The sequence below is a fragment of the Alosa sapidissima genome, chromosome 19 (assembly GCF_018492685.1).
Source record: "Alosa sapidissima isolate fAloSap1 chromosome 19, fAloSap1.pri, whole genome shotgun sequence".
NCBI lineage: Eukaryota > Metazoa > Chordata > Actinopteri > Clupeiformes > Clupeidae > Alosa > Alosa sapidissima.
In genome coordinates, this window is record NC_055975.1 from 27461004 (window position 1) to 27475792 (window position 14789).

The 14789-nt window shown below is 41.3% G+C and overlaps 1 protein-coding gene across 4 annotated transcripts in view; it reads right to left on the bottom strand.

The window, feature by feature from the left end:
* Positions 1 to 292: 292 nt before the first annotated feature.
* Positions 293 to 14789, bottom strand: part of LOC121693018 (neurexin-3b-beta-like) — a 39174-nt gene continuing 24677 nt past the window's right edge. Inside the window, exons 4-5 of one of the 4 annotated variants that reach the window (XM_042072153.1) lie at positions 12021 to 12099; positions 293 to 3637 (exon numbers count right to left, since the gene is read on the bottom strand). In XM_042072153.1, the coding sequence (XP_041928087.1) occupies positions 3336 to 3637; positions 12021 to 12099 (381 nt within the window). In that variant the 3' untranslated portion in view covers positions 293 to 3335. Of the gene's footprint in view, positions 4286 to 5345; positions 5750 to 12011; positions 12100 to 14789 lie in introns of those variants that run through there. The other 3 variants (XM_042072148.1, XM_042072152.1, XM_042072151.1) reach the window with 3 other exon arrangements.

Genomic DNA, 14789 nt, shown 5'->3' on the forward strand with positions numbered 1-14789 from the left:
GTGACAAAATTACGGGATCTCAAGAATGAGATCCTCTACATACCATGAGCGGCATGCCTTCCATCGGGCAATAGATATGTTGAAGGACTATTGGTACATCGCAGTAGGCTCTACTGTGTCCAGTCCAGTGGTCACACCTGTAGAAAGAAAACCCCTCTCTCTTCCTACCCTCTCATCCAACCACATGACAGAAGAGTTCAATTCTAAAGTTAAGGTATAAGACATTGAACCAATACAACCCAGGCGCAATGTTCATATTTTCCCCCAAAGTCAAAACTTGGTAACTGACTGATCAGAAGAAAGAATAAACATATTTATTATATTTCATCTTGATTTGTTTCCATTTAAAAGCACTGCATTAAGCATATTGCACATGCATTTAATACTTGCCTTGTATAACATCTGACATTCACTTGACAAGGTTATATTTTGCTGACCCACGTAAAGCTGCAATTGCAATTTTAACATAGTTACTATAGCAGCCTGGAAAACTGATTACAATGAACGAACCAACAATACAAAACAATGACAGCAGTGAAAATAAAAATATTGATCATTTGTTAAGAGATATTCAAGAGATAATGCCATGATTGTCAAGAATTCACCACGCAGAGAATGTTACAGTTATCAGCACTGTTTCTTGAAGAAATGCAAGAAAACGAAGTATGGGAGATTTGGAAGCAACATCAGCACACAACCCTATAAAAAGAAATGGTCACAGAGGGCTCAATAGCATAGAATGACTCTTTATAGTGCATGGCGATTCATTTATATCTATACAGCTATAACTATTTTTTTTTTCTAAATACTCTAGATTCTGAATTATACAAAAATAACAGTCATCAGTTGGAGGCAAGGGCTTGTTGCCCTCTAACTTTAGTAAGGCCGAAACTCCCACTCTGTCCGTCCGTTTCCTTGAGGAAAACTAGCATCTACCTTACTGGAGTTCTTCCCTGGCATACTCGGTTTCGCATGGGAGATGAGATGGTCTCTCGAGGTAAGAGTGTAATGAAGTCTATACTCTTCTTTAGAGTAAGTGTGCTCATCCCATCGTGAATTCACAGTATGTTTGATCTGACAGCCAGATCTCAGGGCCTGACAACTCAAACGTCCATGAACCACTGCTTTAAGTGTTTACTGGCCGGTTCATCGGACTTACTCGGTTTGAGTACGGTAAGACACGTCTGAGTTTGACCAAAGTCAGCAGGCCAATATCGGTAATGTTTGCTAATGCTTCCATATCCACCTCTAAATACTTCTACCTGTCACATTCTCACAAGTTGTCTCGATGAGAAAAAATCTGCATCTTGCTTCTAAACACTCTACACCTGCCACCTATAGATTCTATATCTTACCACAACTGTAATGTAAACTGCAGGTTTACATTGATGAACATATAAAAGTAAGAGTGAATGCTGCCCCTGTGGACTAAACAAACAGACAAACTAACAAACAAACCAACAAAAAGGCTCCAGCAAACAAATCATGATATACACAAGAACTCTTACTAAGAGATCATGACAAACTTGTAAACAATTTCTGTGGAATGCTTTATTTAAATAACTGTTTTTAAATGAAACCTAAACAAATATGTAAACAAACATGATGTGTAAAGTCAACAAAATTAAATAAACAGATAGTAAAAATTGGATAGCAAAAAGTCAAACGGTAATGCAATGTCAATACATGTAACAGTAATAAGGTATATTCATAAATGATTAAAAAAAAGAGATGACTTGAGTGATTGACACGACACATGAATGCAGGAAGCAGGAGGTTGTTTTGTCCTAAGTTGAGGTAATAAGCACTGCGTGTTGGCAGAATATGATGTATGAAATCACTTTGCATCCCAAATAGTTTGCATGTATTTTCAGTTCTGTCAATTCTTATTGGAATAAAAATGACTGACAACAACAGTGACTTCACACCGTTAGGAAGGGTGTCTTGTCTTTGAAGTTTGTAGTCAATTTCATATTCATGCGTGTCAGACATGTCTGCAAGAAAGCTTTGCTGTCTAACCTCGCATTCCTCACAACTCTTCTCAGAAATTATGGGCATGTCTTTCCTTTTTATTCATACTGAAGTCTTCATCTGTGTAAAAGTTCAAGAGTGTTGTCATGAAACACACACAGTAAGCTCAAAGGTCTGTTCTTTCAGCCGAACTACTGAAAAAACGTAACATAGGTGTTATATACAATATCTACCTACAAGGTACAACTGCTATAATTTCATAAAATATGTAAACAAATTTGTTCAGCCTTTTTTTTTTTTATGACGCAGTTGACTGTGACAACAGATAGAATTCACACTTTTCACATTGGATTTATTTCTGAATAGACATCCTTAACAGTGTTATAGTTCTGTTCCAGTCCTGTACCATACAGCTTCATAAAAAAGAACAAGAGAAGATGGACCAACACACATACGACTGAGAAAGGACCAGCACTGGTAGCAAAGAAAAATAGATATTTTCCAGGGACTCTTTCTTTTCTTTTTCTTTTTCTTGTTGTCACTTTTGAGGGCGAAAGAGTCATCTGATGATTCACTGTCTGGTCTGGTGGATTTGTTCAAGCCAAGTTGAACACAGTTTACTGTAGCTTAAAGATGACATGCATTTACAATCAGTCGCTTTACTGAGACAAAGAGAGACACCAACTAGCTCTCCCCACCAACATGGCCAAAGTTACAGTCATCATACAATTAAGAGAATCTTTTTTGGGTGACAGTGTTCCACTAATCTGTCCTTTCTAACTTGGTATTATTGAATACATTTTTCTCTTATTTTTGCAGAGAGCAAACAAATCATATCAGACATCACATATAATGTATAAACAATACAAAGTTTCATTAGATTTTTTTTTTTTTTTGGCAGGAGTCCTTATCATTACTCTCTTTTTTCATCCCACACTTGTAAAATTGCCAGCACTATGTGTCACTTACATGCTTGAAATGGCCGAAATAATTTTCTCCTTTTTTGTACAGGAATACAAAAACAAGATTTACGCCATGGATCACATACCTCTAAAAGTCACTTAGGATTATGATGTTGCCGTGAAATATTCTACACTGATAACGTCTCTGACCAAATAGAAGAATAAGGTCACTAATGTTTCTATGTACCATCTTGGTATTCTTACAATAGTAAGTGTGCTTTATATTACAGTCCATGTCATAGTTCAACGTCTCAGCACAGCTCTGGCAGAAACTTCTTTCCTTTCTTAAAATTGCAACTCCCGACAGGATAGAATTGTTTTAAAATGTCTTTGCTCTCTCTCTCTCTCTCTCTCTCTCTCTCTCTCTTTCTTTTATCTTTCTCGCACGCAACACTTTGCCATTCACACGTAATACTCCTTGTCCTTGTTTTTCTGTTTCTTGTTGCTGCTTTTCGAACTCGACTGTTTGTCCTTCATGACGGCTCCGTTTGACTGTGCTGAGTTAGTGATGTAATTCCTGGTCTCGTCCACCTGGTAAGATCCCTCGTCCCTGTTCCTGTACTTGTACATAGCGTACAGGAGAATAAGGATGCACAAAGCGGCAGCAGCAACTATCCCGACGACCATCCCCGTGGTGCTGCTAGATTCACGGACCACCTCGGAGGCCCCCGGAACCCTTCTGACGCCCGGCTCCGTGGGGATTGCTGTGGGTACAGTGCGGAACATGGGGGTGGTTATTAGCGAGCTCCTCAGCTTGGTGCTGTCTACCTCAAAGGACGTGGGCAACGGAAGCAAGACTACGTCTGGCTGGGGCTTAAGATCTCGGTTATTCATTTTGCCCGCGGGCAGCTTGGGTCGCTTCTCGGGTGGAGGGGGCGCAGGCGCACCTGCGCCTGCACCAGCGCGACTCAGCTTGGGGCTTAGAGACGCGGCCGTTGTAGTAGTGGTAGTCCTACCAGATTCGAAGGCTTTGTTAGGTCTAAAGTCCTTGGCGTCCCACTTAGGCGCGTGAACTTTGTAGCCACCTTCAAAAGCCGACGTGGACAAGGTCTTATCTGTTACCAAGGAGAAGGTGGTGTAAAAATCTTCATCATCAGAAGGGGAGAGTTTAGAGTCGAATGCTTCCCCAGAGCCAAACCCAGATATCACCAAGCCATCATCACAATCATCGCTGCCTCCGTCCGACAAGCAAGGTACCCCCGCCTCAGTTGCCATGGACAGGGACTCTTTGGTGGTCTCAGGAATGGTGGGGAAGGGGCGGAGGGTTGGGGGGAGGGGGATGGAGGGTGCGCGTGTGGCTAAAGGGGAGAACTCTAGGGGGTCCTCAATAAGCACTGGGATACTGAATTCTCCTAGAGGAGGGCAGACACAACAAACCAGAGTTAGGGGCGGAGATAGTGGCACCACCACCGCGGTGACAAGACACACCTCTGCAATGGCACAAAACACTTTACTTTGTCAAATAACGACTCACGAATGAAATTAGGATGTGTTGACTAACAAAATTAGGATGCATCAAAATTTGAAATCAAAAGAGCCAAAAGAAAGAATCAAACAACAAACATCAAAAGGCTTCAAGAGGCTTGCAAGGATGAGCCAGAACTGGCCTTACACGCCACTTTGTGGGTACTACAGCAAACTCTCAGATGTGTGGGCTGCCTTACAAAAGAGCCAAATCTCTAACACTAAGTCTGATGAATACATCACATCTGAAAACAAGAAAGAATGACTGATGACTAAAACTGAAGACCTAACAGAAAACTCTTATCTCTCTCTTCTATGTCCAAGTCCAGTGCTTATTCCAAGGAGGCGCTGCCTTCTACCGTATTCTGCTGCGTACAGTACGGTGCTTTAACGGTGAACTCAAACTGGTGAGATTACCGGACCCTTACAGGATCCTTAATCCACATGAGCATTACATGAGAGAGTACTGACAGCCCTCCGTATGCTACCTCCCTGCTAAAAGCCTGGCTCCTTGGGAGGCCTCTTGCCTTTTGAATGCTTTTTGTCAAACCAAACCAAAATGGAAGATTGGAACATTATGACAGCTGAATGTTTAGTGTATTTATATCTGAGGCCTTTTACGGGTTTTTTTTTTTTTGGTGGGATGCTTGACTAGATTCTGGTAAAAGCATGCCATTGCTGTATGAGTGAAGTTAAGTAACTCAATCAATGGTCATACACAGAGAAACATGGTAACTAACATGCTAATAACATGGCAAAAGTCGAGATACGGTAGCATATCATATAGCATATCACACAAAAAAAGACAGCACATGTAAAACAAAAAATAACTCTGTTTATCATAAACATCACAGAAGGCATCCACAAGTTTAAAGAGCATTTTTATCAACACAACAAGAGCTCTACACATCACATTCAAAGAGACAGGGTAGGGGAGTGTTCACTTACATCATCAAATTGCCCGCATGATTTTGGCGTGAAGAAACAAAGTTAACAAAAGAAAGTTGTGTAAGAATGTTCTTGGACAAGTTTCTCATAGAAAAAAATATTTTAGCCAGTATATTTGTCATTAGATATATCTCTAGACATGAGTGACCAGGGCGGCAACAACACATACATTCACACCACAGACCATGGAAAATAAAATTCACCATAATTCAGTTTTGTTTTTCTTCAATAAATAACCCAGTTTGAATACAAAACTGTACATATTTGAGTTCGGATTTTGATATATCTTTCAATAAATATCTACATTCTAATAATTTGATAAGTTTTTGCTTAAATTCATTTATTTTTAGGTTTGAATGGATGAATGACTGTACATATTTTACCATAACTAGAAGGAGGGAGGGGAGGGGGGGGCAGAGAGGGGGTGGGGGGGGGATCTATGAACATACTACGTAGGAGATGACAATGATGGGGGTGATTGAGTAAGTCAGTGGCCATGTCCATGTAAAGGCAGAACGAAGCGGTCGAGCGGCATTAGAGCTTTTGGCTGTAAGGAAGGGATGGGATATACACACAATGAGCATATACATGCCCATCTACGCAAAAGAACAGAACTCTAACACTGACAATCTGACAAACCCTAAACTGCAACTTCTTCGCCATGCAGTTCTATTATTATTATTTTTGTTAAAAAATTGTTTTTTGGCAACCATTCATTAATTCAATTGTTCATCAGTATAGTTTAAAACAAGAGGACATATCAGCAGATCTGGAACCCTTTCACCGACAATAATATGTGCTTTTTTGTGATTTCATGAGGAGGAAGGGATCTGCATAATAACTAAATAAAAATAACTACACGGTAACATACAAACTATTTAATTTGATCAAGTAGTAGCATCGTTTTAAGCACATAGAATATTCGCTGAAATAGTTCCAAATCCAAAAATAAGTATAAAAATCAAAACATTATCAAATAGATTATTATCGTTATAAAATCACATTTAGTGTTACTCTCAGTGCTACTATTTTTTTCTTGTTTTTTAAGAAAAAAACTGAACCCAAAGTATCAGCAATTCCAAAATTATACTAGCAAACAAAAAAATTAAAATTGGTTTGAGGGTGTGTACACTATGAAACAAAACTCCCAAGGACGAAAGAACAAAGCAATTTGAATTTTCACACACTACAACCAGATGCACACACTAGGAATAATAGACACACTTGAGAAGGACAGTTAGTGGCTAACTGTCGCCTCTGTCATGTGACCCGTTGACAAATATATCTGTCCTGGTTAGTTTTTTTTAAAACACGTAAAAGACGCGTGCAGTCTGGATGTATGTCAGAGAAGAGGAGACAATTGGCTGAGAAATGGGTTAATCTTTAACTGCAGATGTTGATGCATGCTTAAAGTAAGTTGCATTTAGGGAGAGTAGAGAAAGGGGGGGCAGGCTGGGGGTGGGTAGGACGTGAGACAGGGGTCAAAGGTCATAGCTCTGTAACTCCACATCACCAAGGGCTGTAGGTTATCAACGGCTTTTAAAATTTCATCTGAGATATTCAACGAGGTCCATCAAGTTAATGAGGTTTTTGTTTAGCTTTGTTTGTTTGCTTGCTTGTGTGATTGCACATAAAGGAAAAAGACAAACCTACAGACTTTGGTTCAACAGTCAGTCATTTTTGAGGAATTCCACAAGAGGGGCAACTAAATACCAAGTGATTAAGATTTATTTCTTTGACAATGAATTTCGTATAGAAAAGATTTTACAGACCGCTTTATCATGTTTTGTAACTGATCCCACGGGTGTTTCCTATTCAGTTTGTTAATGAAGTAGAGCTGTCTATTAGACATTCAGGTGAAACACTGCTACTAGGGATTTGCAGCAACAATAGGGCTTTTCAGGTGCTGCCTGCAAATCACTCCGCCCAAGAACCAGTGCTTCACCTGAAAATGGATAGAGTTATTTTGTCACTTTTGGGAACTATAGACTAGCTGGTTCCAGCCAGGGATGTAGTAGTAGAATAAGAGGTGGGTAAAACTAGGAATTCTGGGATCTCGGTGAGGTGGACTGCACCATTTTTAAAAAGTATAAGTAAGTATAAGTATACATACTCTTTTGATCCCTTAAGGGAAATTTGGTCTCTGCATTTATCCCAATCCGTGAATTAGTGAAACACACTCAGCACACAGTGAGGTGAAGCACACACTAATCCCGGCACAGTGAGCTGCCTGCAACAACAGCGGCGCTCGGGGAGCAGTGAGGGGTTAGGTGCCTTGCTCAAGGGCACTTCAGCCGCTTTCTACTGGTCGGGGTTCAAACCGGCAACCCTCCGGTCACAAGTCCGAAGCACTAACCAGTAGGCCACGGCTGCCCAAAAAGGCATTCAGAACATGTTTGATGATGGTGGAGGTTATTGTCCAATGTTTATAACTATACCAGTGGTATTAAATGGTTCCTAGAGTGTTCATGAGTGTACATATTGTGAATGTGGATAATACAATGTAATTTCTGAATGTTAAAAGTTGCAGTTGGTGAATAAACTCTTTTGAGAGGTGGATAAACTCTAATAAGAGATGGATAAACTGTGTTTACTTGCGTTTAGCCTCCACTACATCCATGGTTCCAACCACCTGAATGAGTTATGCTAAACAAGGCTAACGGTGGGTGCGTCAAACTGAGTTAGTGCACGCTCAGAGACGAGAAGGGTATCATCTTATCTAACTCTGGGGGAGACCGTGAATAAGCTAATTTCCCAAAATGTTGCCGTGTTCCTTTCACACTTTTGGCTAAAACTATGGATACAGTTATGTGAAACGCAGGCATCGGTTTGTACCGGCAGCAATACTGCTTGGGATCTATAACATGTTTGATTTACTGTTCTGAAAGGGGCTTGATTCTGTGTAAATAATGAAACCTGTGTTTCTGAACCCTGTCAGTGCTACACACTACAGTAGAATGTCACTTTATCTCTCATAACAATGCTCACAGAACAATTTTCTCTGCTTGAAATCATATGATGTTGAGTAATTTTGAGTAATTTTGTAAAGCCATTATTATTATTATTATTATTATTATTATTATTATTATTATTATTATTATTATTATTTCAATGAAGTGCAACACTTTCGATTCATTTGCTTTTTCTGCAGGAGAGGGATTGGACTGTAGGATTCTTAAATGGATCCGCAGTCTCCATACCAAAACAGATTGCCCATCCCAGACCTCTCACTGCACACTCTACAGTATATCTGCATTTCAATGCTTAGTGGTACCTTAAGGCTAGTGCTGCATTCCTATGGCAAAGTGTGTTATTTTGGCTGATTTCTAGCTTAGGGACATTTTAGTTGTATATTTAGAGAGTGTATTTCACCTAAGCTATGTTCTCTTTACTGTGCACACACAGACACACACACACACACACACACACACACACACACACACACACACACACACAGCGTTTTAGAAGTGTAAAGCACTGCTGAGACCACTGAACCTCCAACTAAATGAAGCTCTAGCCAGTAGTTATTATGTAAAATGATGTTCCTATTAGCCCAATAATTAGCCCACAGGGGACTTTTACCACTTAATTCAGAACAATCTTTACCTATTCATCCTAAAGAGAAACACTTAAGGATCTAACCGGTAGGAATACAGCAGGGAAAAGGGGGGTTTCACGTCTGCCAGAAAATGAACCACAGAAACAGTGTAGCAGCCTGTGCATGACAGCAGGACTGTTTCAGCATTCACCTGTATGTTGTCATGCTCATACGGATGAGTTGCATGTACTGTAATGGTTGAACACTTTTGAGTTGAGGAGGGGCTCAATGTGATTAAGGCACTGGGTCTGAAGTTTGAGTTTGTGGTGGGAGGTGTGCTTTATGTTTGTCTACGTCATGTCATCACTGCATCACTGGTTACCCTCATATGGAATTCCTTCATGGGGGGGAGATACAGTACAACACTTTTACAACCAGAGAACAGAATCACGGGACGACGTGGCAGCACAAGGACAGAGAGACAGACAGACGGACAGACAGACAGACAGGTAGACACCCAAATAGACAGAGTGCAGGCGGAGAGAGAGAGACTGGGTGTGTATGTGGGTGCGTGTTTGTGTGTGTGCAGCTGAAGTCTTTGCGTCTTTGCAACTGCAACCTTGGGGAATGTGATGTGCCAAACTTAGAACATGAACACACTCTTTCTTTCTCTCTCTCTCTCTCACTCTCTCTCTCTCTCACACACATACACACATTCACAGACACACTTTGACACACTCACACACACACACACACACACACGCGCACAAACCCACACACATACACACCGGCACACAAAGAATGGTATATTAATCTGAGAAACAGGGCTATGGAGTCTAAAAAGCAATGGCCCTATTGAAGTGAATTTCATGCACAGCAGAGTAGATGCTATCTGAGGATGGATGAGCCTGAACGCTACGTCAACACACATAACAGATGACTGCTTGAGAAAAAGATGAGACTGACCAACAGTCACGCTTCTATGGCAATAAAATTCTTTTTATGCCATCTGCATTAAGATTGACCTTTATATGCAGACAGGTTTAGTTCTGTGGGAAGGGGGTCTAGAGAGTTGGGGGAATAGAGGGAAGTGGGGTTAGGAAATATGGGAGGGGGTGATGTATCATTCCTGAAACACAACTTTCTTGAGAAAGATTTCTATCAACAATCAATTTGTGGCCCCTTGTAATTTTTGATGGCAGGAAAAGATTTTGTTGCCTTGGTACAGCGTTTATATATATATATATTTTTTGTTGTTGTTGCTTTGTTAATCCAAAGAATGGAAATGTCTTGATAAAATCATGGCGGCACGAATGTTTTGCCAGAAAATGAGATTTAAAAATAAGATCGAGAAAAAAAAAAAGACCAAAAATCATGCGGCACATGATGAAGCGAGAGACAACAAGGAACGCTCAAGTCAGGAGAACTGCGGCACATGATGAAGCGAGAGACAACAAGGAATGCTCAAGTCAGGAGAACTGGGAGGCCGATGACAACAGCTCATGTGTTGATACATGTATGCATATAAATGAATCGAACTGATCAAAAACTGTAACACAATCCCAACACACACACACACACACACACACACACACACACACACACACACACACACACACACACACACACATACATAAAAACAAATAAAACAGAAAAAAAAAAAATAAGAAAAGCCTCACAGCATGCTTCACTGTTATCCAGCTGGAGAGAATGTCACATCTGACACAGTCACACACTCATGCAGTTTCGCACATCTACGGATGTTTGGGGTTAGAATGGTGTGAATTTCTGTGTAAACGTGGTTGGGGTGATCGTGGGGCCCTCTCTGTTTCTGACCGCGCCAGAGACGGAGAACCAATTTAAAACTCTCTCACACTACCCACTGCTTTGGGAGAAATTGGGATTGACCTTTCGGTCTGGAAATTCATTTAAGCCCTTTTCAGGGCTCCAGACCCAGGGAAGAGTTGCGTCGTAGCGCCACCATAGAGGCCCCCGTGCTTGCCACGGCCCAGTGGTCTCACAGTCTGTTTCTAATCAAAACACATTCTGTGGTCTCTTATTGATTGCGCCCAAATCCAGAAACTCTTCAATTAAAATGGAAGGTGTCCAAGCCATCAGGCTTCCCATAGGAGGACATTAGATGTCCTCCTAGAAATTGCTGGTTCCAATTCAGAACAACACAGCATCAGGACGAATTACAGAACTTTAAAGGACATCAATACCCAAGTTCTCTCAAATACTTCAAAGGAAATATGAATTATCTCTGCTTGGTATATGATTAAAATTGTGAATTTTTGGAAATTATATTTTGTGCAACGTATTTATCTTGAAGAAAAATAATAGAATGAACAAAAAATGTACACAGAAATTCAATGATATCTGTTCTCTATCAAAATGTTAAACTTAGTACAAGCTTCCAAGTATGGGAGAAAAACTCGAATGAAATTAAAGCAGTTCTCGGACCAATTGCATTTACCCTGTTGTGTATATTATTATAAATGTACAGATAGCAATATCATAGAAGTATATCTCAAAATGTATCATGTCAAAAGATACTTGCATAATTATTAAACACAGTACAAACCTTCCTATCTAAAATATGATACATTTTGAAGCATCAATGCAGAGAACATGCCACCTCTCGGGACTTCTTTTGTACTTTACGTTGGTGTATTAAACCATGCTATTTAATTAGATGTTCTAAGTACAAAATCAGTCCAAATCTGTGAGCATGTTAACCACTTCGGCAAACCCCATGGGCAAGTGTAGCTTAAAGTACTGATGTGGTTAAAATGGCTAATGATTATGACATGATTAGAGCCGCTTATTTCTACTGAGTCTGTCTAATCGCCTTCTTCTTAAGGAGCTTGACTGCTAACCATATGAACACTCACATGTTAAGCCCACAGACATGCAGGGATTTAGCTTGGACTGCAGGAAGTTACACTCATGAGACCATGGGGAGTGATGCTTTGAGGACCAGGTCCTCAGCTGTGTGTGTATGTGTGTGTGTGTGTGTGTGTGTGTGTGTGTGTGTGTGTGTGTGTGTGTGTGTGTGTGTGTGTGTGTGTGTGGATGTTTGTGTGTGTGGCAGAGCACAAGGTTGGAGCAAACAAAGTGAAACTAACCTAGCCCACCTGCATGGCCTGAGTCGCACTCCTCCAGGTCCTCGTCATCGCTGGAACATTCTGCCGATGACACAATGTCCTCCGTGGTCTTGGTTGGTTAATGGAGAAAGACACATGACACAAACAAAGAGGACAGGTATGGGTATTCCTTAAACAATTTTATAAATAACAGAAGATAACATTTAAAAGATTTGTGTAAACTGAAACCACACTGCACTGGCTCAACAGCCTTAGGTGTGTATGCTCCTGACTGCATCTCGATTAGTTAACATTCCGTTGACCCTCGAGCCAGTGAATTCCACCACTGCTCTCGCACACTCACAGTACCCTTCCAACCTTCACCTGAAGTTCTGAAATTAATATATTCCATTGTGTGTGTGTGTGTGTGTGTGTGTGTGTGTGTTGCGTGTGTGTGAGTTTGTGCATCACTCTTTTTTATGCCGTTGTTTTGATCTGCGCGGCTTACACTCTTTAATTTCTCGGTGTCAACTCAATCTTCCCCCTTGAACGGTTTGCATGGATTTCCATTACTATAGATCACAGCTATTGAGAGGGGTGGACTGAATCAGGCGGACGTATTCAGAGATTATCTGTTGGCGGCGGTGGGCCAGAGCTCTGATTTACGCCACTCCCTCTCACTCTCTCATTCCTCCAGCGTCGCGGCACCAAGCCGTTTTTCACTCGTTCGCACTCGGCATGGCTTTATTAAGAAACAGATTAGGATGAGGATAAAATAAGCACTGTCATAGAACAGGTTTATGAAATTATAAATAACAGTGGACGGAGTGGAGAGGCTTCTCCTCACGGGGAACGGCAGGAGCCATAAATCTCGCCAAGCGTGATGGACTAATAAAATGTTTGTCCCTCCTCGTTCCCCCCCTCTGATGGACTTCCTGTGGAGAGGAAGTAGGGGGGGGGGTGCAAATCAGGAGGGGGGGGGTGTGTTTGGTCACGCGTCATTGACAAGGCAGACAGAGCGGCCCTGCACTTGGGAGTGTTGAGGAATACGGCTCGGGGTAAATATGAAATTATTCATTGAATTCATATTTAGTGTGGCAAAAAGGCTCATCTCGGCGTCTGAAAAGAGGGGGAAGATCGCAGATGTGAAGAGCAATGAGAAAAGTAATTGACTGATTCCAGAGAAAATTTGAAATTATCCCCCGATTTCCTGGTGAATGGCAGGGAGGTGGGCTGTTTAATATGGTAAACAAACCAAAGCTCGGCCTCCCAATTGCAAGTCAGTGTTTAAATGTCATAGACACCACCTGACCGGAATAACTAAGTTTCTGCAGCCCTCACTGAAAACTTCAGACTTCAGATTTGCCCAAAAGAGGGTGTTCCTCTTCTTTTCTCCTCTAAAGAACCATTTGTTTCGTGCTGTTTAGAATTATTCCTCACGCGGTTTACCTCCACTTTGCCGGAGAGACCAGCTCTGCCTATAGAATGTTTTTCTCAGTCCATATCACGGCAACTCCCATCAGGTACCAAGCAACAAGGCACTGTTCTGAGCTTGGCAACATTATGACATTGTATAACCATCTATTGCTACTTTTGTCAGGCAGCAGAGAAGAGCCTAATCCACACATTTAACAATGAGAGAATATGTTTCCGTGGAGCATAAGCCTTTAACATTCATTGCAGCTCAGGGGATTAATCTCCTTCCTCACTTAAACTGGCTGGTCGACAGTGACGACGGGAACTTAATATTGAACTCCTGGAAGATTAGTCTTCTTCCCTCAGCTTTTTTCTCTAGCCCTAAGAGTGTAATGCTTCATGGTGTCCTCCAGATAAGCAAATCCATCTAAATCCTTTCAATTTATTTCCAGTCTTATTATGCATTATTTAAGGCACAAATGTTTCTTCCCCTAAAATCAAGAGGAGTCCATTCATTGGGTTGGTTTATTCTCTTTGAGTAGGCTAAAGCTGTGGGACAAAGTGAGAGATTTGTTAAGATGGCCCACCTATTTTTCACATCTCCCTTAAAATTGTTTTTTTTTCCCTAGCTGTCAAAATAAATTGAGTTAAAAAAATGTATTCAACTCGTTTTATGTTTGTTTGATGTCCACTGAACGATATCAGCATGCGTTTTTCTATACATTCCAGCAGAAAGACCTGCTCCACTCCTTCACGGATAGCAGGACAAATGTAGCATAATAAGTGGGGAGAAGTGGAGTCAAGTCGACTGATGCTGAATGTGTGTGTGTGTGTGTGTGTGTGTGTGTGTGTGTGTGTGTGTGTGTGTGTGTGTGTCTGTGTGTGTGTGTGTGTGTGTGTGTGTGTGTGTGTGGGGAGGGGGGTTTTGAATCTCGGAGAGTGTCCCTGCGGAGATAAGCCTGCTGCACCCACCAAACAAAGATGCCAAGCACACCAGGGATCTGCCAGCGCTGCACAGCACACACGCGGTTTGAAGAGCAGGTATGTGCAGCGGCTGCTCTCGAGATAACGCCACGCTTCAATCACACGACCACACCGGGCTACACACACACACACACACACACACACACACACACACACACACACACACACACACACACAGATAACATACTGTAATCACAGGACCACACCGGGACACCGAGAGAGAGAGAGAGAGCGAGAGCGAGAGAGAGCTAAACAAAAGAACAAAATTTCCAGGTTTTTTTCCTGACTTCAAACTCTTTTTAGAAAGAATATTTGTTTAAAGAATATCTGGCTTCATTTGAAAACTTTGAAAATGCAAGATTTGATGAATAGGACTGGTGTTTTGATAGAAAAGAGGAGGGAGAGAGAGAGAGAGAGAGA